Genomic DNA, 26,261 nt, shown 5'->3' with positions numbered 1-26,261 from the left:
ACTTTACTGTTTCATGTAGATACTGTTTAAGAATGTAAAAAGGATGTGAACTTACAGTAGTAACATCCATTCTGATTTCATGGATCTGACATTTACTTCTTTAATAGGAGACAGCTAATAATGCGTCGTGCACAGATGAATTTCAGTAATATCAGTAAATATTCATCTTCAAAAAATATCCCTTTCCCATGCTAAATTAATTTGCTATTCTTCAATATATACATAGATCATCATTATTTTTTGTTGTGCACTAGTTGTTTGATTTTAAAAAGATCCTTTTTTTTCCAAGTTTCCAAAAGTACTATCCAGATTTTTAGGTCTAAACTAGCAGAAAAACTATGACATGGTTGTAGCAGGTTTTTAAATAGTCACCTTGTTATCAGGTACAGTATTTTGTAAGACACAGCTTCAGCAATAACCTATGGGGCCTTCTATCTTACAAAGTTGGAAACTATCACATGAAATCTATCAACAAGTAAGAAAACTCTGCATGATTGTGATTCATACTCCAGTGTTTTGTATTTGCTGTGATGCTGGGTAAATTAGTGTTACATAAATTGTGTGTCTTTTCATGCTACTGGGCTTGGAAATTAAACATGGTCAAGCCAAGCAAATACACTACATGGATGGAAAATCAGGAAATACCAAAGCTGTACTGCAAGTTACACTGAGAAACTGAATAAACAGGAAAGGCGATGTCAAAGCACTTCCTGCTGGTTGCTAAGATAATTATACATGTGTCCTTAAAACCACCAAGAGCTGAATTTAAAAAAGGGATTTTTAAATTTTATTTAAAAACACTCAAAGGTAATCTGTTACTGCTGTGATTGTGTTAATCCCTTTGAGAACTTGCTGCATATATCCATTTTGTTTGGAAAACCTTCATTTTCAGTTCATATTGTCAACTGCTCTTTAGTTTCTAGAACTCTTTAGTTCATGCCTTTTTATTTGGGCCAAGAAGATTGCTTTCTCTAGGCAAATCTCATTCAGAAGCACTCGGAACCGAATCGACCAACGGCCCGCCGTACAATACAGCACTGCTGCCAAAGGGTAACCCCCCTCCCCCCAAAAAAACTACATCTACCAAAATGCATCACGCTTTGTTTCTTTGAATCAAAGATACTCCGTATGACTCATTTCCTGTTTCTATGGTATTGCAAAACCGGCTTCTCCTGATTGTAAACTACTATTCCCAGAATGCATACAAAAAGAGGATTTGGTTCTCTGATTGGTTGAAACCATATGAAGGCGCTCCCGGCCTGTGGCGCGGTTCTCTTTTGGGTCGAGCTTGCAGGTCTCCGGAGGAGGCTGCACCGGCAATGGGCGGGGTTTCGGTAGCCCATCTTGTTGGGTGATGCGCTCGTGCTTCGCGGCTGGATGAGGCGGATACGATCTGTGAGTACCGCGAGGCGGGCTGTTACTGCTTCGCCCTTCAAAGTATGAGGTGGAAGCTGAGCTTAAGTCCCGGATTCGAGGGTTGCTAATGTTGGTAGCACTTATATGGGGGGAGGGTGAAGCTTTTATTTTTTTGGAGTCGGCTGGAAAGTAGCTAAATAATCTTGAGGATAAGGAACCAACTTCAGAAGTTTGAAAAGCAGCCGAGGACCTAATACTGTAGCACAACGAATGCCCGTTTGTATAAGAAGTTAACATTGTTTGTTTCTAAACCAAAACGTTGTAAGCGAACACAGGAGCCATATATAAACTTCGGAAGTGTTGCAAAACTTGGTTTTCTTCCACCAAACTTGGTTTTCTTCACAACCCGTGATACATGCATAAATGGCAGCATCCAAGAAATAAGAACATGATAAAACTTTATATTTGGACTGCAGTTGAATAAAACAGCTGTGGTAAAAGAGTCCTTAAGTATCCTGCTCTGTAGTTCTTGCCAAACACTGGAGCCAATTCAGCTATCAAGAATTCAAAAAATTAATAGAGGAAATTACTAAAGAAACCGTTTTTAATTGGCTTAAAAGGGAAGGCCATAAATAATTAGAGAAATTCCTTTTATTCCCAGTTCACAGAGCAGCATAAATATGGGAATGGTGGTTTATTTTGCTGGCTCATACTCTAGAAGACTGGTATAACAGCTGAATGTAATTTGGAAACTTTTTTTAGATTCCCATATAGGCTATGTAGACATGATATATACACAGATACAAATTAACCAATTTGAGTTTTAATTTTGTGTTGTGTGAATTCGGTCTTTGAGTTTAATTTACGATTCAAGGTAACTGCAAACTCAGATAATTTTGTGAATTGAGTCAGTAAAAGGGAAAGTATCTTTGGATAAGTGAATTGTTATAGAATGTGAGGAAATACCTGTAATAATAGTTTTCAGTGTAGCTTATTTCTGCTGCTTTTCAAAAACGTCACAATCACAAAAGATGATATATTGAGCTACTGTGGATATTCCAACGTCATTTAAAAGTTACTTGTATATTTAAATAGAGCCATATTTTTAAATAAGATTCTCATTACTTTATATATTTCATTTACAATTCATACTTTTTTGAAAACTACAACATAACCCCTGAAGTGTACACTTTAGCATTTTTTGATTACTTCTTTCTTCACAGAATATAATTTAACTGGGTCAAATTACCAATAGCAATCAGCCAAATTATGTGTGATTATTTAATCTCAGTAACTACAGGTATGCATTACTGTTTACAAAACCCAATACAGGTAATCCTAGATTTACATCCATTTGTTTAGTGATTGTTCAGAGTTATAACAGCACTAGAAAAAAGGGACTTATGACTGTTTTTCACACGATTGCAAGTCACTTGACAATTAACTCATATTTATGACATTTGCGGTGTCCTGGGGTCATATGATCACCTTTTGCAACCTTCTGAAAAGCAAAGTCAACTGGAGGCCATATTCATGTAACAACTGTGTTACTAATTTAACAGCTGCATTGATTCACTTAACTGTGGCAAGCAAAGTCATAAAATGGGACAAAACTCACAACAGCTGTCTTGCTTTGCAACAGAAATTTTGGGTGCAATTATGGTTGTAAGTCAAAGAGTACTTGTATGGTAAATACATAAAGAAAAGCTTTTAAACTCCATTATCTTTATGGCCAATGTTCCAAGGTGTGCTAAGGCAAAAAGCTAATGGGTACGTATGCCACCATTGCATGCTGCATTTTTAAAAAAATGTTAGACTTACCATGTTGTCTGAATCCCAAAGAGTGATTGTACTGTCTGGATTCAGGTTAAACAGTAAGTCTCAAATTGTTTTTAAATGTAGTATGTGATATGCTAAAATGTGGTTCTCCTTCTGTGCTGAGCTCTTTGGCTAAATGTGCTGATACCACTGTCCTGCAGCTTTCAGATATTTTCATCTTTTGGTATGCCTTCTTCACTTGGTTATTCAAGAAGATGGAAAATCCCATGCTCCAAATATAGGTACCGTAGGCAGGATTTTGTATGTTATCAGCACTTTTGCATTCTGAACAAAATAAATATTCTGTGAGAAGATGCCTATATTTACTTAGACCTGTGAAGACACTATTGGAAAAACTGGAATTGAACTATTTTGCAAATCCTCTCCTTTATTAAACTTAACAAAGGTGATGATTGTTTCTGCTTCATCAATTATCAAATGTATATGAAATATAAATACTGTAAGCATTTAAAATATACTATGATTCTTCAACTTCTGGAAGGGCAATCTTTTTCTGAAAGTAAATCAGAGGTATGGAATCATTAAATTCTCTTTACAGCAGTGATGGGCTGCTGCTGGTTTAATCAATTCGGCACAAGAAACCATTGGTTGCCCTCTAACACCACTGGATGACATCGCCAGGTCTCACTGCTTTAGCAGACTAAGGAAGATACTCAGAGATGATTCAGTCTCTCTTCGCACGTCTACCATCGGGCAGAAGACATCGAAGCATAGCCAGCCGAACAAATAGGTTTAAAAATACTTTCTATCTTTGGGCTGTCAGACTCTTAAACACAACCACAATCACTCCATATGCACACGGAAACGTATGACTAGTTTTTCTTTTTCTTTCTTTTTCTTCCCCCCCCTAATTACTTGCATACGGATTATTCTTTATACTATTTATGTTGTTCGTATTTTTTGTCATGGATTGCACCAGTGAGGCTAAAACCAATTTTGTTGTATATATGATGTACAATGACAATAAAGACTACACTATACAACCGGTTTGCCCAGCACCAAAAATGTGCCCTTCCGTGCATGTGCACGGCTTCAAAAGCAGGGCGATATAGGGCAGGATAGCCCTGGGGCAGGTGGACGGGCCCACCCGCAGGTCGCAACTACCAGTTCGCCCGAACCGGCAGCAGCCCACCGCTGCTTTACAGGCAATCATTTAGGCATAAGGTACAGAGCCTATGACCCATCAGTTGTTCTTGAAATACAACTCTAGCATTTATCACCATTATCCCTGCTCTCTGGGGCTGCTAGGAGTTGTGTTTTAGGGGGCCTCACTTCTGTTCTAGACAAATGATGTTCATGATTTATTGCTCTTTCTGTCCCAGGCTTGCAGAATAATTAATCATGATTACATCATGCAAAGATACTACAGCTAGACTAGTTCTGGAATAAAAATATATAATTGGTTTTGAACTTGTGCTTTCAAATTCATTCATTAGTTCCTCTTTAAATTTTATTTAACTGTAACTGTTTTGTAAGTTAAGCATTAAACATATATCATTTTTCATCTTTTTTTCCATTCAAAAGGATATGAAGATGGCTTCTGTTTAGATTGCAAAATCTGTCCCAAAACATCATGATACTCCACCAAAATAAGACAGTTGTGAAATATACAAATTTAAGAATATACAAGGAGTGATTCTAGATCATCCCAGATTTGTTGAGAGTTGGGTGGCATACAAATTTAATAAATTATTATATTTGCTTCTAATGCAGTTGCTGACTGGGCTCAATATTTTTTTTCCTTTTACTCTTAGGAAATGATGACTGTCTGCCATTTTTCCTTCTTTGATGCCTTCCTCTTTTCAGTTAGTTTTTGCTATACCTGTAGCCTAGTTGGCTTGGGGTCTATTATGGTCCATATCTCCTGGGCCTTCCTGATATAAGTAGTCAAGCTATAAGAACTATAAGATAATTTGAAGGGTGTCTGGAGGATTCATAGTGGCATCACTAATAGAACAAAATTATGTTAGTAGAGTGCCTAAGGCGATAAAAATGAATTATTTGAATTACTGAGACCTCTTTCTTCCTTTGCCTTTTTCTGATATTTTTTGTCCATGCAAGAATTTTTAAAAATTGTAAACTTTCCAATAAATGATTTGATGATGGTTCTATGAAGTCCATGCCATTACCATGTACCCTTTAGTAATAGTGTGTTTCCAATCAACATTGCCTCCCTTCCTTAAGAGAAGGGCAAGTAGATGCCTCTGATGACATGGTTGTGTTTTTATGTTACACATTACAGAGCTGCAATTTATTTTTTTCTGTTGCAGGGTAAACTAGCAAGAGAGCTTGGGAACCTTAATTTTAGAGTGCCATCTGAGCAGTCCCTTTGCAAAGGAAAAAATATTGCTCTTGCTTTTTCATAGTGACAACCAATAGCAGTTGAATTTGGATAGTATTTTTAGCCCTCTCCTGCAAGTGGCTGAAGTTGATTGGGCAGCTAACCCTTAAGCTCTTCTTGCAGTCAGGCATAGTTAAATATTTTTGTAGTCAGGCATAGTTAAATACACTTCTATTTCTAATTAGCCAAAGCAGATGTAATTTTAGATCTGCTTGGTAAACGTCACTTCTAATTAGCCTGCCAACTGATGAAATAAGATAAGCCTACTCTACTGACCTTGTTATCTCTTTTAAGCAATTTACTTCCCCACATGAAGCAGTAATTTCTAAATGAATTCCAGAAATGCTGAAGCAGTTTTTGAGCAACACACGAAGAACATTAATTCATTAACTACAAAGCAATGCTGATATAGGCTATTAAGAGAATATAAGAGATTGTACACCCCAAGGAAAACATCACTATTCCATATCAACCTTTTCTACCTTTAAGCTTAAGAAAGGTTCATGTTCTTTATATATTACGCTAATATTCTAGTACTTAGACACTTATAGCGTTTCTTATAATATGATCAATTGAATAGCATTAAACCCACTAATTTTTCCTGGAAAAAGGATTTACTTTGCTGCTTCTTGAAATTGATAAATGTGTGACTGGAATAACTGTTGTAATTAATTATTTTCCATGGTTAAGTATACTGTATTCTGTACTGCAAGGATTTAAAAAAAATTTTTTTTTGATTTATATGCCGCCCTTCTCTGGAGACTCAGGGTGGCTTACAATGCGTTAAGCCATAGCCTTCATACTTTTGTATATTTTATACAAAGTCAGCTTATTGCCCCCACAAACCGGGTCCTCATTTTACTTACCTTAGAAAGGATGGAAGGCTGAGTCAACCTTGAGCCTGATATGAATTGAACTCGCAGTAATTGCAGGCAGCTGGAAGCTAAATACTACCTTTAACAGTAGCATTAGGATTTATCTGTATCTATTTTTTTATGTAGAATAAAAAAATACAATTAGCAGGCAACATTTTTAAAATGTCATTAAATGACATCATCCTTGTAGGATGGAAGTTACTGCTAATTTTATTTGCTTTGTATTATTCTAATCAAATCCACATGGCTCTGAATCTTGACTTCAAGATTGATGGAGAGTATACAAACAAGGCTGCTGTGAAAAACAGATCTTAATCAAGGTGGTGTTTGTGTGTTCCTTTAGACATAATCAGGTGAATAAGAAAGTAGAAATAAAATGTTTATTGAATTGAATACTTACTAAAAGTGATATTTGGAAAATTATAAGGCTGGCAAAGAGTTAATTACCGTAATCTGTTTTCTTTTTGTAGGGATAGGGTAAGATCTTTTTGAAGAATTCACTATGGTCCGAGAACGAAAATGTATATTGTGTCATATCGTATACAGCTCAAAAAAGGTAAAATAAAATTTCAGCACCATTCCAAGAAACTTTCATTTTATTTCTTGGTTAGAAAATGTAAAGCTTACTTTGCCTGAGTATTCAAGGTATCTTTTATTGTTCATTACAATTACCTTTTAAGTTCACAACAATACACACCAATAATTGGTGCAGCCATACAATAAGATAGAGGTTTTTATTTTTGCAAGCACAGGGCCACACTTGATACTTTAATCTTGTTTGTTTGGATAATCTTGCAGCTGCCTTCCAAAAGTAGGAAGAGGCTTCTATTAATTAAATACAGTTAATATACTCACTTGCTGTATTATAAATAGATTTCACCTTTTGTCACAGTAAAATAGAATTTGGTGGCAACTTCTTGAGTAGTTTTCGGAAGCTTTCAAAAGTTTTCTGTACCACTAGAGCATCCTGTTATGTATTTCTGCTCTTGAAAACTCAAAATTGAACTAGTGCCTTGATGGCACTAAGATACAGCAAAGAAGGAAACAAATGTGTCCCGATGCAATGTATTTTATGTCTTGCATGTAATTTAGACTTTGTACCTTCCTACCAGGCATAATTCCTCTCAGACATAATAAAAATAGTCAGTTTGGTCTAATGGTTAAGGGTACCATGCTAGAAAGCCAGAGACCGTGAGTTCTGACCTTGGGCTAATCATACTCCTTCAGCCCTATTCGCCTCAGAGGGTGGTTGTTGTGGGTGGGAAATGTCTGTTTTAAACTTTCATTATTTGAGCAAATCAATTAGGAGATGGCTCTGTAGGTCGAACGTTATCTAATGTGAATTCAGAAGAAAACTGATGTTAGGCTATTCCAGTAGGGAATAGTAATATTCAGGTTTTCAACCCTTCATTTGTATCTTTTTTTCTGATTGGATGGCTCCTACTATCATCAATCATGGTATCTTTCTGGCTTGCCTTCAAGGGTTGGGAGTGGGGAGCATTATATATTGTAGAATTCTCCTTCCTGAGTGGGCAGGGGTGGGTGGATGATTGGTCACCACCCACCCCTGAAGGTATGGTGAAGCTATGGATACCTCACAGTTTGGCATCTTCTCTGCTCATGTCTAACAGCTTCATGAAACTATTGGGGATAAGCATGCTCATGAGACTCAGTTTTACATGTTGACTCCTGGTCATTCACACAGTCAGTTGTTCTGTCTTGATGCCTAGAGACTGCTAGAGCCTGGATGGAATGGGAAGAACAACTTTAGGCTCAATGCCAGCAAGTTAGAATGGTTTTGAGTTAGGAAGCCATCTGGCTACTTAGTTTTGGATGGATGTGTGCTCTCCCTTTATTTATTCAAAATTATTAGCCACACTGATTTTTAACTTGAGGGTCCTTCACTCCCAGAGCCTAGTCAAGGAGCAGGGGGAGGGCTTTGCACAGTATCTGGTATCTAGTTATGACTATTCCTGAAGTGGAATCCATAGGACCAAATGTGGTAGCTCAACTGGTTATGAATATGCAGATGAGATTTATTCATGTACACATAAATAGTTTCCTTCCTATTTATTTATGGCTTCCTACTTTCATTTTTTTAGGAAATGGATGAGCACATGAGAAGTATGCTTCATCATCGGGAACTTGAAAATCTAAAAGGGAGGTATGACAATGATCATTTCATCTTTCTTCACTTTAGTACAACTCTTATGTGAAACATTTTTTTATAATACCTGTGCAATTAAAAAGCATTTACATTTTTAAATACTGTATGGCATAGTGTTTAAAGTTCCTGTAATTAAGTGTGACTGAAATGGCCAGAAGATTGTGAGAAGTTGTGAGAAATGTGAGAAAGAAATAGGATGAATTCTAGACATACGTATCCAATAGATGGGATAGAAAGGTGTTCTCTTATAGATAGCAACTCAGTCTGGGCTTAAAATACCCAGGAAGAAGATACTCAAATTCAAAAAGATTCCGTCTTAATCAACTCATGAATAAAAGTCGGCTGGAGTCCCTCAGTGTCTGAAATTCTGTTTTTAGTGCCGTGATACTCAGTTTCATATTGTCAAATGGCCTACTTGGGGCCTTTCAGGTGAGTTAAAATTCAACTTCTAAAATTGCTGGGTAGAAATTCTGGGAACAGTAACCTAAAACATCTGGAGTACTTCAAGTTGGAAGCAGAAACAATATAAAAACTGAGTCTGCTGGCTATAGAATTCTGGGAGTTGAAGTCCACATATCATAAAGTTTTCAAGGTTGAAAAACACTGCATAAAGCCATAATATGTACTCTGAGCATGAACTCAGCTATGTTGGTTGTAGGAGAGAGGATATCGGCTTAATATCAACCCAAACAATTGTAGTTTATAAACTTAATAAAACTTTGTCAGTACAGAACAGAAACTAATCCTTCCTCTATATTTTTTAAAATTGTATTCAACAATGTAGTGCCTTCTGGATATAAGCATTCTGGTATGAATTTAGGGAGTTGTAGTCCCAATATATGGGAAAGACAGTTTCTGAGAAACAAAACAAATAAATATGTTAAAGTAGTCATCTAATAATCACCTCTCCTTGAATCAGTTCATCTTGAAACTGAATCTTACAACCAATTGACCTTGTTCTTGGCAATAAGGATTCATCTGTTGCCTGGTTGAACAGCTGAAGGGTTAGGGCTCTGATAGCAGAGTGTCACCAACATTAACTTTAGCTGTGTAACTTGAGCTAGCAATTCCAGCTAATTTTTTATTAAAATAATAATTTGAAACAATTTGTTCTTATAATTGCCAGTTTTAAATTGATTATGTGCCATCAAGGTAACATCAGTTCTTTCCAGCTACTTTGATAGATCAGTTTTATGTCCCATCTGTACAATCTAAACAGCTATATCAGGAAGGGTCTTAATTTAGCTTTGTATTTAGGTTTCCCATCTTCTGTGATTGCTCTACTCTGTTTAATGTTCAGATTTGGGAAGGTATGAATATGACCCATTTATATCAATGGGTAGAGTACATTGCCAATGTTTAGAGGACAGTTTAAAGAGGACTCCCCATCTAAATCCAGAAGCAGTTTGGTCCTCACTAAGTTATTTGGATATCTGATGCAACAGTAACAATCCATTGTGGCCCAATGCATAGGAAAATTCTATTTTATTTTTTTAAAAAATTTGATTTATATGCCGCCCTTCTCCGGAGACTTAGGGCGGCTTACAGTGTGTTAAGCAATAGCCTTCATACTTTTGTATATTTATACAAAGTCAGCTTATTGCCCCCATAATCTGGGTCCTCATTTTACCTACCTTAGAAGGGATGGAAGGCTGAGTCAACTTTGAGCCTGGTGAGATTTGAACTTGCAGTAATTGCAGGCAGCAGATGTAAGTGGATGTTAATTAGTCTGCTGAGCCACCAGAGCTATTAAACATTAAGAGGAATTATGTAGATTAATTTAAATTTGTTTTTGTTGTCAATCCATTGATAATGTTATTTGTAATTTATAAATGCCAATCCATTGATAGTGTTAGCAAAAATGCAATTTTTTCCATAGTTCATACAGTGCTTGCAGCTGAATATTAAATGTGAAATTTGGGAAGATTTGTGTTGGTAGATTTCTAGACCACAAAATACATATCATTATTTCACTTGGTCTCTGTTTTGCTTAAAAATAATTGAAATGTTGTGAATTTAAAAATCTTAAATGCACATTTGAAATCAGTAACATTTCTGAGTTCATTGTAATTTTGGCTGGGATCAAGATATGTTCAGGCCATGGATATATCTAGTGAATCGACCTTTTTTTGCTATAAATTTATTTAGACAATTTACATAGACACTCATCTTAAAATAGCACTTGCAAAACAAGCAGTATATATTGGGTCCCCCTAGTCCAGCCCTAATGCCTGGAAAAAGACCAGATCTTCATAGCCTTCCGGAAAGCCAAGAAAGTCAGGACCCCTTGATTCTCAGGAGGAAAACTTTAGGGCAAGCAATAGAAAGAATGATATTGTTTAAAACAGAGGTCCCCAACCCCTGGACCAGGGTCTGGTACCAGTCCGTGACATGTTAGGAACTGCGCCATGCAAGTGAGCAAAGCTTCATGTGAGCAAAGCTTCATGCACAGGATCTAGGTAAACAAAACCTCTCCTCTCCTCCCCCCTTGAAAAAAATTGTTTTCCATGGAACCTGTCCCCTGTGCCTGTTAATAAGACTGGGATGAGCTCAAGAAAAGTAAGTGTTCATTTATATAGGAATTAGCAGAATGTACAGAATTCCATTTTAAAGCTTTTTTTAAAATGAAGAGGATGGTGCTTTATTTAGCAATCAGCTGATCTCTTATTGAAGCATGTAGTCTCATGTTTTGTGGGTGGGTAAAGGATTTTCTCCCCTTGGTTTGTCTTTCACCCTTTCCAAATTACAGAGGTGGAAGAAGATTCCTCAGCCTGTATTTCCTTTAAGAGAAATTCTTCATAGAATAGCAAAGATGATTGTAGCCCAGGAAATGGGGGCTTCTATCACATCGCTAAAGAATGTTCTGGCCAGATGGTTTTGCAGCTGTGTTGTGCCCACATAATAAATTATTGGTGGCATAAAGCTTTAAAGCAAAACACAGTATTTTAAGTATGCTTGTTGTCCCTTTATTAAACCTTAATAAAAGCTTAGTACAATGGTTCACATACTTAATTGTGGAATGCGTAGGAATGCAGTCTGGGATAGTATTGGTCTCTGAACTACTTGTTCTTCAAAAAAGGTATATTTAAGCTTGTGGTTTTAAATTTGGAATTCTGAAAATTTCATTTTTAGTCTTTTCCATTTGGAAACGGAATGGAGATTCCAGAGCTCCAATTCACATTGCAGTAAGCCATCAATTTATCTCCAAAGATTGTACTACCCCTCTGCCTATTATATATCGTATATGAATATATGGAACTGTGGACTGTCAATATGTAAAACTTTTGCAGATCATAAGTCACAAAAGGCACTAATTTTGCTATTCAGTTTATTTTTTGGGAATAGATTTTCAGGTCTTTGATGTTATTTCACGAGTTTCTGTGATGGCTTGGGTCCATTTGCCAAATTCCTTTAAATCTTTTCAAATCATCTAACCCTTGCTGAAGAATACTGATTTTGGCATTTTCATAGGAGATCACAAAATCTCACAAACTTTTGGAAAATTGCAACCTTAAAAAATAAAAGTTAAAGAAAAGGTCTAATTTTAATAAGTTATGGGGGCTTCTTGCCCTAGTTTGGCAGTGACAACTATCCTCTCTTCAAAGCATTTTAAGACTTTCAAGGTTGTTTCTTTCCCTGGAAGCTTCCAGGGCTAGAAACTAAATATGTAAGGTTTTTATTTCTTGGCCACTTGTCGGACAGCTGTCTGTTCCCTCCAGCTGAAATAATTTTGTGCCTTTAGCCTAATCCTCGCAAAGTAGAGAATGGACAACTTGCATTTTCTGAAACCAAATAAAGTACAGTGTATTGGAGACTCCCTTGCAGTCTTCAAATTCCAGGCCACTGTGCCAGTTGTCCCGGATTAGATTTCACTGTGTTAAGATTGGCTGCTGAAGGTTTTCTCCCCTCCTCTGCTGAGGAAAGCTGAGACAGTGCTTAATGCTAGGCTCTGACACTGGTTTCCCCAGTGCAGCTGGCACCATGGAGGTGCTTTAGAGCAGCTTCAGCTAGCTCTGCAAGCCCCCTGCTCCGCTATGTTTCCTTTCACAAGATTTTGAGTACAGCAATTCAAGAAGAATCCTAGATGACCCCTTGCTTATTATCAAGTTTGTTACCTCTTGATTGTTGGAAAAAAATCTGAAATTCACCAAGAAACAGCCAAGTGAATCCAAAAGAAAAAAATTAGAAAGCAACAGGTTTATTTTTTTTTTAACTTCAATTTAAATTACCAGCTCTTGTGTCTCATTGACTGAGGCACGTTCGTTCAGAGGAAACTTAATTAAGATCAGCATCGTTTGCCATGCCTGTGGGAAGAATTGTGTGCCCACCTTCTCCTTCTTTCCCCAGGGACAGCAATCATGAGTGCCAAGTGTGTAGGGTGACCGTGGTGGGCTTGTCAGCATATGCCAAGCACATCTCCAGCCAGTTGCACAAAGACGGCGTTGAAGCCCACGATGCCGAGGAAGAGAAAGAAAAGACCGATGAAGAATACTTTGACAAGGAACTTATCCAATTAATACAGCAAAGAAATGAACAAAACCGGTGAGTCTTTTCACGTTTCATTAATTTGCACTTTATGAAGTTCTTTATTGGTTCTTTGAACAAAAGAAAATGCTTTTGAAAGTGCAGGGGTGCCTTCTGTGCAGCCTCCAGTTGCATGTAGCTGGGAGAATTCCAACAACTGACTAACTTGCTATTTTAAGTTTATGGTTTAAAAGTGTTTTGGTTTTGGAATAATGCTTTCTGAATTAACAATTAAACCTAACTACTATTGATGTAGCTTTCTCTGCATGAAATAGCTGCAGTTTTATTTTTTGCCACTTTCATTTAAACATACCTAATATGGATATTAAGATTCTTCTATAAATATATCTCCAGTCATGCCTGTTGCATTTTACGAACTATTGTCCAGGTCACGGTAACTAGTTCTGCCACATTTATAATCTATTTTTATTATATCATACAAAATAAATGGAATGCTTTTGGCTTAAATGTGGAGACTTCATCCTTAGTTTTTATGTATATGCAAAACCTGGAACTACAAAACTGGACAGTTCATAGATTTTTTTTTTTTTGAATTGAGTTAAATTCATCATGTGTTTCAAGCTGTAAATGCATTTCTAATCAATCTCTTTCACTCTAGCATGTGGGGTTTTTTTTAGGAATTGCTGTAAAAGAATGTATCGTATTTCAATCTTTGGAAGAGAAGACTAGGGCAACTCATTCAGCGTGATGTTTCAGTGGCAGCAAGCCAGTGTGTGAAGCATTGCTTTGTGAAAGATTGAGGCAGATATGGATTCCCCTGTGTCTGGTGCAGCTGCTTTGCAGTGCTTTCCCTGTACGCATGAAAGTACAAGCACTGAATTCCACGGTGACTGGTATTTAAGCAAAGTCTAGGAAGGCTCTCAAAATTGCTGTGCCAAATGTTCAGGACAATGTGACTGTTTTCAGCACTTTACTGTTGACAGTGCCAGAAAACATCCTTTCACACAATTTGCAAAAATTGATTCATGGCTTTTGTTTCACTATTTTTAGTAATGTGCAATTTAAAGACCATGTATTTATTTTGGTTAAGTTGCAGATGTATAGTCTTCTGTATGGTAGAAACATTTTGTTTTTGTGGTCTCCAATTCTGTCCATTCTCCCCTACTTCAAAGTGTGATACTTCCCTTCTCCTTTCCTTTCTTTCCTTGAGAAGAAGTCTATGAAACTGAAGAAATCCATTGTGCATCTGACTAAGTGACTGTCAGGATTGGTGTCTTCCACTTATACAGAAGATTATTAAAAAGCTTTAATAAAGATTTCCCCTATTCAGTCGTGACCAACTCAAAGGGGTATCAATTTTATTCATTTATTTATATTATTTATATAGCCACCCTCTCAAATTGTCTTGGGGAAAAGCTCTGCAGCTCCAATAAGATCTGACAGGGTCCCAACTTTTAAGTAATTCTAACAGAAAAGATGTCTTTCCATATAAAGATATGGATAATACTGACCCTGCTTGCTTTCGCCCCAGTCATTGAATCAGGAGGATTTGGGCTCCTGCCAGTTGTAATTGTCTGTCTCTTGAATAACCTTGGTGGACTTTTTTGAACATGTTATATTTTATTCTAGCATTCAGAGTAATAAAACTAGCTGGATTCAGTTAAATTATTGTATGTTTTTAACTTGTGTTCGCTGCCCTGAGTCCTTAGGGAGAAGGGCGGCACTTAAATTTTTGGTAAATAAAATTAAATAAATAAATGTGCCAGAATTATCCTGGTAGAATTAAATATAGGAAATGAGAAAAGAATTAACTTACATTACATTACATTACTGGGCTACAATTTTTTTGACCTTTGATCTAGTGATCTCCTTGAAATCTTGATGATCCACAGTTAATTGACTCCTATTTATGGAATTGCTAAGGAGTCTTCTCAAAGTTAAAAAAGGATATGGAACTCAAAACCTTCAGCATGCCCATGAACAGAAGTTGTCAGATGCTATAGTGTGAAATTTTCTTTCTCTTACATCTCCAGTAGGCTATAGAGAAAGGGAGAGAATCATGTTGATTTTTAAAAACAGGATAATGTTTTTCTAACATTTTACTTCTTTTGAAATAACTCAGAATGAAGCCAATTCAGTTCTAACCAAGAACAATATTACATAGTCATAGTTATATGATAAACCTTTCTGGAGGAACCTTTGTCCTGTGACAACCCGGATCTATGCAATATCCATTGCAGCAGTTAGAAGCTAAGGAAAACTATGACTGTGTAATATTGTTCTTGGTTAGAACTGTATTAGGTTCATTTTGAGTTATTTCAGATCTAAGTACTTTTGTGTAGTACTTTAAATAGTTATTGTGTACTTCCAGAATAATTTTTAGTTAACCAATGTGTTAGAAGTGGGAAATAGAGGAACTATCTCCCTTAAAGATTCACAATATCTCTTTTTCTGAGTAGTTTTTCTGAGTTTTTCACTAAGGAAATAATTTCCATAGTATATTATTTGATATGCTGGGATAAAAATAATAATAGTAGTAAAGGGTGATGTATATATAGAGTGTTGCTTTAAATGTTTGTCCCATTTGAAAGTGAAAGGTAATTTCAAGTTGACTTTCATTTGAACTTTGATCTTTACTTTCTTAGAAGAAGCTGTTATTTGACAGTATTGATTAAAGAAACTAACAAAAATGTAGAATTGGATTAAAAAGCATAGAATTGGATTTAAGCCAGGATTTTACAGTTTTAACAAATTGTTGTTATTTTGATTATTAAATCATTAGATGTAAATATTTGTGTCTTTGATCATTAAATGTAAATGTTTATATCTTTGTAGGACAAGTGAATTTTGTCAGATAAACTGTGAAGCAGAAGATGATGACAGGAGATTGCGAAGGCGACAAAATGACAGACTCTCTTATCAAGACCGAGATCGTTATGAAGCAACATCAAGGAGGCATCATGGACCATCACAGAGGGACTGGAACTGGGAAAAGGATAGTTTCTTAAATTCAAAGCAAGGAAAATTCATCCACTCTTCAAGGAATTCTACTAACTCAAACAGACATCTCAACAGCCAAAGAGAACGACTTGGGTGGCATCAAAATGGCTCTAGAGGACCTCCAAGTCGATATCATAACTATGGAAGCACTGGAGGTATTTGGCATCAGAATGATAGAGGTGCAACATCAGGTTGGCATCATCATGATAGAGGAAGAAATTCCAATTGGAGTTCTGAAGCAAATAATGTATTTTCCAGCTGGCAATCCAAAAATGTAGGGGGGCACTGGAAATCTGCTCAACAAAATGGAAATGGATGGAACATTGGAAGAAATAAAGCTGTCAACAGTAGTTCTCAGGTAGACAATATGGATACTTCCCGGTTAAAAATAAATAGTGTACAGGATAAATACAGCAGTGAAAATTATACATGGCAATGGCAGGAAGGTGTGGAAAATTATACCGGTGTTGATAATAAAAATGGCAGTCCTGATTGCTTATTAGATTTCACAAGTGACCAGCTACCTTCAGATCAATTGCTAAGTTTTAGTGTTTCTAAGCACTCGGAGAGTAAGAATTCCAAAGTCAGTAGAAAATGCAGTAGTCCTTCTCGAGATAAGACTAACCGATGGGCTCCTTATCCTTCCCAGAAAACTGTAGAGCAGCAGCCGCTGTCTGACGAGAATGTAGCTAAAACATCAGAGAAAGCATTGTCTCGGCTGTCTTCAGAAACAGCAAATCCTAAAACCAGCAACTCTAAAGTGAGAAAACGGGAAGAGAGTTATTCAATATCTTCAGCTAACAGTAAGGCATCCCCTAAAGTTGCACCATGCAAAGTGCCAGTGGCCTGCACAAATGAGAACAAGTCAAGTAAAGCTGAAAGCAAAAATAGAAAGATGCCCTCCTTGAAGTCTCCACTTCTAGCTATTCCAGATATTAAATCCTCTTCTAAAAGAAGAAATTCAAAGAATCTCATGAAACATGCCCATGTCTCCTCATCTTCTGGGGAAGTCCAAAGTCAATTGAGTATAGAGGCTAGCAATTCCTCAAATAAATCCAAGCTGAACAATAATGCATGTAACTATAGCAGTTTAAAAGGGAACACACCTCTATTTTGCAGCAATGAAAGCTTAAACAAAGCATTAGAAAAGGCCAAAGATGAACTCCAGCATAGTTATTCTTTTCAGAAGTCCCGGTCAGGCTCCAGTGGAGATGCTCAGAGTGATGGGAAAGAAGAACAGAAACCTGAAGACTTTTCACATGATTTAAAGGTACATGAAGTCGAGACCAAAAGAGTAGAAAACAAGAACCATGATAATAAACCAGGAAGCACAAATATTTCCTCAAATTCTTATTCATCTTATGGCCTTGCTGAACTTGATCACATTGCAGCTAAAAATGATAACTGTTTAGAAGAATTGAGTGGTGCTAATAAAAAACACATTGAACTCCAAAAGGAGACTCCAGACTCTTTGTCAAACTATCCCTGTGAGTTAGATATTGAACTGAAAACAGCTCTGGAAGAAGATGGCGATGAAGATGTTACAAAATCAAATGATGCTCTCGAAAAAGAAGATGATGGAGATAATTCAAATCATGAGCTGCTGAAAGGTACTACAGGGCCATCAACAGGCCCTCTTCTTCCTGAATTGAGCAAACTTGGGTTCCCAGCTTCTCTCCAAAGAGACCTGACATGGCGCACTAGCTTAAAAAATAAAATTAGCGCTCATTTGCCTGAGCCAAATCTCAATAATGCAAGACGCATTCGAAATGTGAGTGGTCACCGAAAGAATGAGACAGAAAAGGAATCTGGACTGAAACCTACTTTGAGGCAGATTATCAGTGCGTCTCGTAGAAATGTAAACTGGGAACAGGTTATTCAGCAGGTGTCAAAGAAAAAACAAGAACAAGGCAAAGGTTTACCAAGGTTTGTAATCTTACCAAGGACGTTACTTTATAGCATGTCTGAATAGTGTGTTTGTGTATGTGTGTCTTTCAGTACAAAACTCCAGGCAAACTAAAAATTCATTGAATAAATATATTTATTAATTAGTTGTAGAATTACTAACAATATGAAATTAACATAATTAATAAATTATACTTACTAAATATCACAGGAAAGTTATAAAGTTGTAATAGTGACTATCCCAATATAGTATATGCAATTAACATTGAATTGACAGCCTTCAGTGAGCCTTACAAAGCTTTTCAGCAAATTGAAGTTGTACTAATCTAGGTTATTCCAAAGGATTTTTTTTCCAAAGGCAACTGGACTTTCTTGGTTTTTTTCCTTGAAAACCTTCCACTTCTCACCCAAAAGCTTCTTCAATTCTAGCTGAATTATGGAGAATGGAAGGATGTATATTCCTTAGAAGTCATCTGGCCATTAGCTCCTTGAGAGTCATTGAGGCCACTTGGGGGTTTATCTGTACCCTTAGGGTCTCCTGAATCAGTGCAAATGGGTGTGGGACTTCTGAAGGGACTGTGTTTTAGACAGGATAGGTGGTGTCATATCCCTCCCCTTCTGTTAAGAGAGGGCTGTTCATATTGATGGTCTCTTTGACCCTTCTTCTCAAACCAGTGGTCCTCATATATATATATATATATAATGTAATATAAATAGAATATAAACCCATTCCCACCATTTATCCCGAACTGAAAAGCTTATTGGATGAGAAGTGAAATGTTTTCAAGGGAAAAAACCAAGAAAATCCAGTTTCCTTTTGAAAAGCACCTTTGGGACAACCATGACCTGGATGATTGAAAATCTTCATAGACAAATTCCATGTTATGGCTTCTGATGATGTGTGTGAATCTGATCAATATTTTGCTCATCTAACAGCGGCTACAAATATTAACCTGGTTTTATGCTAAGTCCAATTAACAGTTTTTAAAAGATAAAATAATTGATCTCCATAGTTAGAGAAATCTGGTAATGCTGCTGATGTATTTATAGATAAAATTTAAATTTAAAGATTCTTTCAAATCCAGCTATATTCCTTATATAACTTCATGAACGCATCCATGTAGTTTTCTGAACAGCAATAGAAAGTAGATTGCCCTTGACGTCTTCTAGAATAACTTTCTAATTCCACAGTCTAGCCTTACAACCAGGAATTTCCCATGCTTAGCAGACAAATTACCTAGCTGAGAGAAGTGGTTGTGTCTTTTTTTTAAAAAAAAGTTTCACTGACAAATGTTTCATGGTTGTGTTTTAAGGTTTGGCATTGAGATGGTTCCGCTCATCCAGAATGAACAAGAAGGCCTTGAGTTGGATGAAAACGTTGACCTCACCAGTCTTGAAGGATTCCAGTGGGAAGGGATATCTATAGGTTCCCCAGGAACAGTTAGGAAACGTAGCCTCTCGGAAAGCAGCGTGGCTGTCGATAAGACAGCCTCCATTTACAGTTTCTTTAATAATCAAGGCACAAGTAAAGAAGACAAGCTGATAAAATCTGCTTCAGTTGCCAACTCTGAGGATATAACAAGCAGAATTCAGATGTTAGAAGATACTGTGGTTACCGTGAAACAGGAGTCATCTTCTCTTCCTTCCTCCCCATTCAAGAGCGACAGAACTGATTTAATTTCAAGTGAAAGGAAACTCAGCCTCCAGTCTACCCCAAATGTCGCAATCTTTAGTACAAGCGAAAACCAGAGAAGCCCTGACTGTACCATTCATCCATCCGAAACCAAAGGAACATTGGAGAGTGCAGAAGAACATTCCACCCTGTTTTCTGGCCTTGCAGACATCAGCGCTCTGGATGCAGCTACCGATAGCAGCTATACATCAAGCAATGAGCAGAATGATAGCCAGGGAATGGGAAAGAAAAGAAGAGCAACAGGAGTAAGTTCTTTGTATGCTACTAGAAGTGATTTCATTTTATTTGCAGCCATTGAATCCATGAACCAGCATATGAAAAACATCCATAAGCGTAATAGTACTTTGATAAAATAATCATTTAATGTAGAATCCCACCTCAGCGTGTTTATTTAAAGAGACTCCTAATCATGACAGTTACTGTAATCTAAAGCAGCCTTTTCCAATCTCATAAAAGTATTCAGTTTTACCTTCCCTAATTCCCCAGTAAGCACAGTCAATTACCACGTTGAATGAGAGACTGTAGGAGTTGAAATCCAGGTTGTAAAAGCTGGGGTATACTGGATATTTATCCTTTTGCTATGTGGGTGCTTATTTAGGTCATAAAAATATTGTACTGGCTTTTATCACTTTCAAACTAATGTTTGTCTCAAGTTCTTGCTAGGCAGGGTATCCGTAATGAAAAATCAATGCAAAGTCTTGGTTACATGTGTTTCATTAGATGAGGATTGCCTGTGGATCAAACTGCGGTCGCAATTAAAAAAAAAAGCATGCCTCAATACTTTAATGACAGTTCAGTGGTTTAATTACTTCACTTGAAATAATTCTCATTGAAAAGAATTGCTATTAGTTCTGAACATGATTTGCAAAGCCTTAAAGTACCATGGCTTACCTAATTAGAAATGTTAATCTTAATTTCTAGGAGGGCTCCTGTCCTGAAATCCCAAGTTTAGAAAGAAACACTAAGCGAAGGAAGATCAAAGGAAAAAAAGGTGGGTGATTGCAGTCAGTTAACATCACATTATTGCCTTAAATTTATATTTTAGAAGTTTTGTGTATAGTAATAACTGTATTCCGTGTGGAGGCAGAAGTTTAATTGTCTTCATGATCCTTCATGATTTCAGTAAGCTAATACAACATACAGGTAGTCCTCAATTTATAACAGCTTGTTTAGTGACTGTTCAAAGTTACAACGGCACTGAAAAAAAGTAATCTCTGATCATTTTTCACACTTACGACCATTGCAGCATCCCCATGATTGTGTGATTTACATTCGGATGCTTGGCAACTGACTCACATTTATGACAGTTGCAGTGAAGCAGGGTCACATGATCCCCTTTTGCGACCTCCTGACAAGCAAAGTCGATGGGGAAAAGCGTATTCAATTAACTGTGTGACTAATTTAAGAAACTGCATTGATTCACTTAACAAATGTGGCGAGAAAACTGGGGCAAAACTCACTTAACAAATTTCTCCCTTAGCAACATAAATTTTGGGCTCAATTGTGGTCGTACATTGAGGACTACCTGTACTTGCTTTGCAGAATGCATAAGAAAAAGGTGTTCCCAGGACTGATAAGGTTTAGATGGAGCTCAAACAGCTGACATGCACAATTGTTTTCTAATTGTTTTCCCAAATGACATGTGCCTCCATTATGTTTTACAACATTTTCTTTTCAGAGCGTTCTCAGGTGGATCAGTTGTTGGTTATTTCCCTGAGAGAGGAAGAATTAAGCAAATCATTACCATGCGTAGATGAAAGCCTCCTGCAGGCTCGATCAGCTCTGCAAGCAGCTTATATCGAAGTCCAGCGATTACTTGTATTGAAACAGCAGGTATTTTATAAATTGGCATCTATTTGGGAATTTGTTTTCCCAATTTCAGAAGGATGTTATTTGCTGATCCTTATTTAAATCTCTTTTATTTTCTAGATATCAGTCGAAATGGGATCTCTGAGGGCCCAGAGGATTCAGATCCTGCAGGGGTTACAAGGTAACTTGGCTGACTTGGAGCTGTGTTCCATCTGGATCTTCGCTTTTCGTCTGGCATTTACAGCAGGAAACAGTGAGATGTTCTCCCATTCCCAGTTTCCTCAGTACATTCGACAGCTTGATAGGGTCACCGCAATCAAAAGTCTTTTCTGTAGTCAGCGAAGTACATATATACTTATTTGGGGAATTCTTTGGTTTTCTCAATTACTCAGATTTCTAAATCCAGCTTCTACATTTTCTTTTCTAATCTATGCGGGGCAATCCTAAGCATTATTTTGCTAGGATGTGAAATTAAGGATATATGCTGTAGATTGCACACACTATTAAGTCTTCTTTCTTTACCATTGTTATGTAGATTTACTTTTTAAATCTTTTGGCCATTTTGTTGTTCTCTTGATTTGTTGATATAATTTGGTTAGAACTTTTACAGATTCTCCATCTTTGACTTGCCAGATTTCTGTAGCTGCTCCATCAATTCTTATAGCCTAACAACTATAGTGCTGATGTAATTTCATCTTTTAATATTGGGGTTTTTGTCACTAGGGAATATTTTCTATGGTATCTTGGTTTTTGACATCTCTGCAGTACAGAAGTTCATTTCTTCCATTTTTCAGAACAGTACAGAATTTTTTTGGTACAGAATTTCATTCCTTCCATTTTTAGCTTGTTCAAATCAGCACAATTGGTATTAGTATAGCCATTCTCATCATACCATTTCAAGTTTGGAACACTTTCTGAGTTCAGAGATCTTTTTGAAAAGCTTTTTTTGTTTTTCTACAAAAACAAAAATTTGTCTATTTCCATCTTTAATGTCTTCACAGAATAGAATAGAATAGAATAGAATAGAATAGAATAGAATAGAATAGAATAGAATAGAATAGAATAGAATAGAATAGAATTCTTTATTGGCCAAGTGTGATTGGACACACAAAGAATTTGTCTTGGTGCATACGCTCTCGGTGTACATAAAAGAAAAGATAACATTTGTCAAGAATCATAAGGTACAACACTTAATGATAGTCATAGGGAAACAGTCAATATAAATCTTAAGGATACCAGCAACAAGATTTACAGTCAGATGTTCTAATATTGCTTCCCGTCTCATCTGCCACCTCTCTGAAATGCTTTCTTATTTCTTGATATACATAATGTAATTAGCAGCCAGGTTTTACGCAGAAAGCTGCTCAATATCAAGAGACAGGATAGGCTTTTGGAATTCATTCAGTAATATGGTCTTCAAAGTGCATTATACTAAGGTTTGATCATCTGCTATCGAGGAATATGGTTTAATTGAAATAGGAAACCAAGCTGCTTCATTAGTGCTTAGTGGAAGGTCTAAGGCAGTGGTTCTCAACCTTCCTAATGCTGCGACCCTTTAATACAGTTCCTCATGTCCCCCAACCATAAAATTATTCCTAAAACCATTGAAAATATGTGTTTTCCGATGGTCTTAGGCGACCCCTGTGAAAGGGTCGTTCGACCCCCAAAGGGGTCCCGACCCACAGGTTGAGAACCACTGGTCTAAGGCACCCCGAGGAGACCCTCCCACCGACCAGTCCGTTCCCACAGGGAGGGTCTCCTCGGGGTGCCGTCAACCAAGTTATGTCGACTGGCGACGCCCAGAGGGAGGGCCTTCTCTGTGGGAGCCCCAGCCCTGTGGAACGAACTGCCCCCGGAAATTCGTAAGATCTCCGACCTCCGGGCGTTTCGCTGCGCACTGAAGACCCTGTTGTTCCGCCAGGCCGGACTAACAACACAATAGTTTTTAAATTGGGATATTTAAATTTATTGGGGTTTTAAATCTGAGCCACTTTATTTAATTATTTTAAATTTTATATTGTTGTTTTCTTTGTGTTTTTAAACAGGCTGTACACCGCCCTGAGTCCTTCGGGAGAAGGGCGGTATAGAAATAAAATTATTATTATTATTATTATTATTATGAGTGTAAAATTTGCAGCATCACGTTGCCGTCTCGTGACATTTCATGACTTTTTCCCCTTTGCGGAGCTGGGGTGGGCGTGGCCTGCACATGACGCATCCGGCCTGTGGGCCGCCAGTTTGATACCCCTGGTCTAAGGACTTCCTAATTTATTTAGGATTTTTGCTTCTTTTCATTGCAGTTTTGAAGATCACCCGGAAATCTTCCAGGGACCATCCACTTCATATATATCTAGTTTCAATCAATACTGTTCTCTGATTGGTAATATTCACTGAGATGCCTCATACTGTGTTTCCCCGAAAATAAGACCCTATCTTATATTATTTTCCCCATCAAAAAAAGCACCAGATCTTATTTTGAGGGAGGGTGTGTCCACTGACTCACCTCACTTACGGGGGCCCCCCCCTCAACCTTTTCGCTGTCAAAGGCCTTCAGGAAGTTCTGGGGCCAGCAAGGCTTTCCTGAAGGCTTCTGTAGCCGATAACAGAGCTCTGGATGGATCTGGAGCTCTGTTATTGGCTGCAGAGGCCTTTAGGAAAGGCTTGCCTTGCTGACTGCAGAAGAAATGAGCCAGCAAGGCAGGTGTCGGGGTGTGCGAGGCCTGGCTGTAACTGTCCAAAGGTAAATAGCTCCACCCCCTCATCCCCACCCCATCTTAATTTTTACTCATGCACCCTGGAGTGGGCAGGGTCTTAATTATTTGGGGGTAGGACTTACGTTGAGCACATGTGTAAAAATCAAGCTAGGACTTTCGGGGTAGGTCGTATTTTCGGGGAAAGACGGTAATTTAGAAAGATTTCATCCCTATTAGTAATCTGGTTGCACTTTCTGATTGGTAACAAAGCCTATTAAAGTTTTAAACAGATAAACATTTGCTGAACATTATGTGAACCTCAATTGCTCTTCTCTTGTATGCTCTTGCACTGATAGTCATTGTGGACTCCGAGTTATTTTATTAAGGAGTATTTGCAATCAATCTTTTCTATCCAGCACCCAGATACATCTTTGTAAATAAGTGCTACATTTTAGCTCCGATGCTTTGATTTTCAGCATCTCATTTATTTCTTGTTAATTAAAAAAATGGGAAAAATATTGAACAAGAAATGACACCAAGGGGCGTACCTTTAAATATATTTGGCATTAATGGGCACCATATTGGGGAGGGGCGGCAGGTTCCATGTTTTGTTTACAATTTGAGGCAGATGGATACTTTAAATTCTGTAGATGTTTAAAAGAAGAAAGCTGTATAGAAAAAAATGGGCTCTCTTGATCTCACAGAACTCTCAGCTTTTATGTGAATTAGAAGATGAAATGAAACAGGTAGGGAATATGCTTCCTGGACAAGTCAAGTATATGCAGAGTTTGGAAACCAATAAAGGAGAATATTTGTAGCTCAGGATCCTTGGTGCTCTCTGAGCTTCGTTCTTTCTTTTCTTACAGATGTTTCATTACCCAAACTAGGTAACCCCATCAGTGCTAGTGAGTTTGGAAACTTTGGAAAAAGACAAGACAGAACTTGTGCCACATAATATTCTTTATTTAAAAAAAACAACCCACATATTTTAATATGAAATATGTTGCTCCCTTCTTAGAAACTTACGAGCCTTCAGAACAGTTGCAATTGCAACAGCCACATCACAGCAGCTCAAGTGAAAAAAGCCTTGGCAAGCTCCATTTGACACAGGATACCACTGCTAATGCAGGTCTTCTTGCTCCTGTACTGGATGCTATTCCACCTACCTCTGCGCAGATCCCTCCTCCTTTTGCAGCCCCTGCTCAGGAAAAGGCTGAACCTACATTCCAGACTGCTGGTGACGTTGCCCCCATCACAGTCCCCGATTCATCCATACAAATCAAGCGGGAAGCTGTGTCTCCAAAGCTTAGAGAAGACTGCATGAATGTTCCTGAACAGAGTACTTCACGTTCCCCACATGCAGAACTTCACTTGCAGGATAGTATGTTGGTTTACTGTATATTAAAGATAAATTGATCTCTGCCTCTTTCTCTCTCTAATTGTGATTATGGAGTCTAAATTTTGGATGAAAACTGAGCTATATTGATCCTCTTGCTGGGCTGCTTAGTGAACAAGTCTAATCTTTAGTGAGTTCAGCATATACAGTATGCAGAAGTGGTAAAGAAGTAAGTTTATGACAATAATTGTGTCACTTTAACCAGTCTGTGACTTTTCACTAATGACTCAGCTTGTGGATGAAGGAGAGAACAATTCCCAATTATTTAATTGAAGTATTTTTTTCCTTCAGGGATACTATTTATTTGAATACTTCAGTAAATAAATGTGTCAGAGCCCAATTCACTCATAGGTTGGTATTGCATTTATATGCCTTCTTCCTGAGAATTTCACAAGCAGCTTGGATACCCTTCAATATTGTACTAAGGTTGTGGCTTCCCAGGCTTAATTATGGCTTATTTCTATATCAATTTTAGCTAAATGTTTCAATTGACTTGCCACATGTAACTTGAGAACAATCTTCCAGAAGGTTTCATTGTTATCTATATTGTATAGATGCAGAAGTCATGACAGGAGAAAATAACTTGCCTCAATCCTATTTACAGGAGTTGGAGCCAATTTAGTATTAGGCCCAGAGTATGAAATAATATCCTGATTAAGTGCTTGAATTGATTATTGATTTGTCACAAAAAGTCATATATAA

General features: G+C 37.3%; 1 protein-coding gene across 4 annotated transcripts in view; it reads left to right on the top strand.

Moving 5' to 3' along the window:
- Positions 1-1,141: 1,141 nt before the first annotated feature.
- The window catches only part of ZNF106 (zinc finger protein 106), a 41,532-nt gene continuing 16,412 nt past the window's right edge, over positions 1,142-26,261 (top strand). Inside the window, exons 1-11 of one of the 4 annotated variants that reach the window (XM_060687491.2) lie at positions 1,245-1,395; positions 3,734-3,925; positions 6,882-6,967; positions 8,514-8,575; positions 12,926-13,120; positions 15,899-17,989; positions 19,282-19,906; positions 20,583-20,652; positions 21,340-21,494; positions 21,591-21,651; positions 25,182-25,544. In XM_060687491.2, coding sequence (XP_060543474.2) covers positions 6,914-6,967; positions 8,514-8,575; positions 12,926-13,120; positions 15,899-17,989; positions 19,282-19,906; positions 20,583-20,652; positions 21,340-21,494; positions 21,591-21,651; positions 25,182-25,544 — 3,676 coding nt within the window. In that variant the 5' untranslated portion in view covers positions 1,245-1,395; positions 3,734-3,925; positions 6,882-6,913. Of the gene's footprint in view, positions 1,396-3,733; positions 3,926-6,881; positions 6,968-8,513; positions 8,576-12,544; positions 12,775-12,925; positions 13,121-15,898; positions 17,990-19,281; positions 19,907-20,582; positions 20,653-21,339; positions 21,495-21,590; positions 21,652-25,181; positions 25,545-26,261 lie in introns of those variants that run through there. The other 3 variants (XM_060687492.2, XM_034417765.3, XM_087882225.1) reach the window with 3 other exon arrangements.

This window comes from Pantherophis guttatus, chromosome 1 (assembly GCF_059756535.1).
Source record: "Pantherophis guttatus breed Tessera chromosome 1, ASM5975653v1, whole genome shotgun sequence".
NCBI classification, from domain to species: domain Eukaryota; kingdom Metazoa; phylum Chordata; class Lepidosauria; order Squamata; family Colubridae; genus Pantherophis; species Pantherophis guttatus.
The sequence above is the reverse complement of the archived record's forward strand: the minus strand, read 5'-3'. Positions and strand labels throughout refer to the sequence as shown.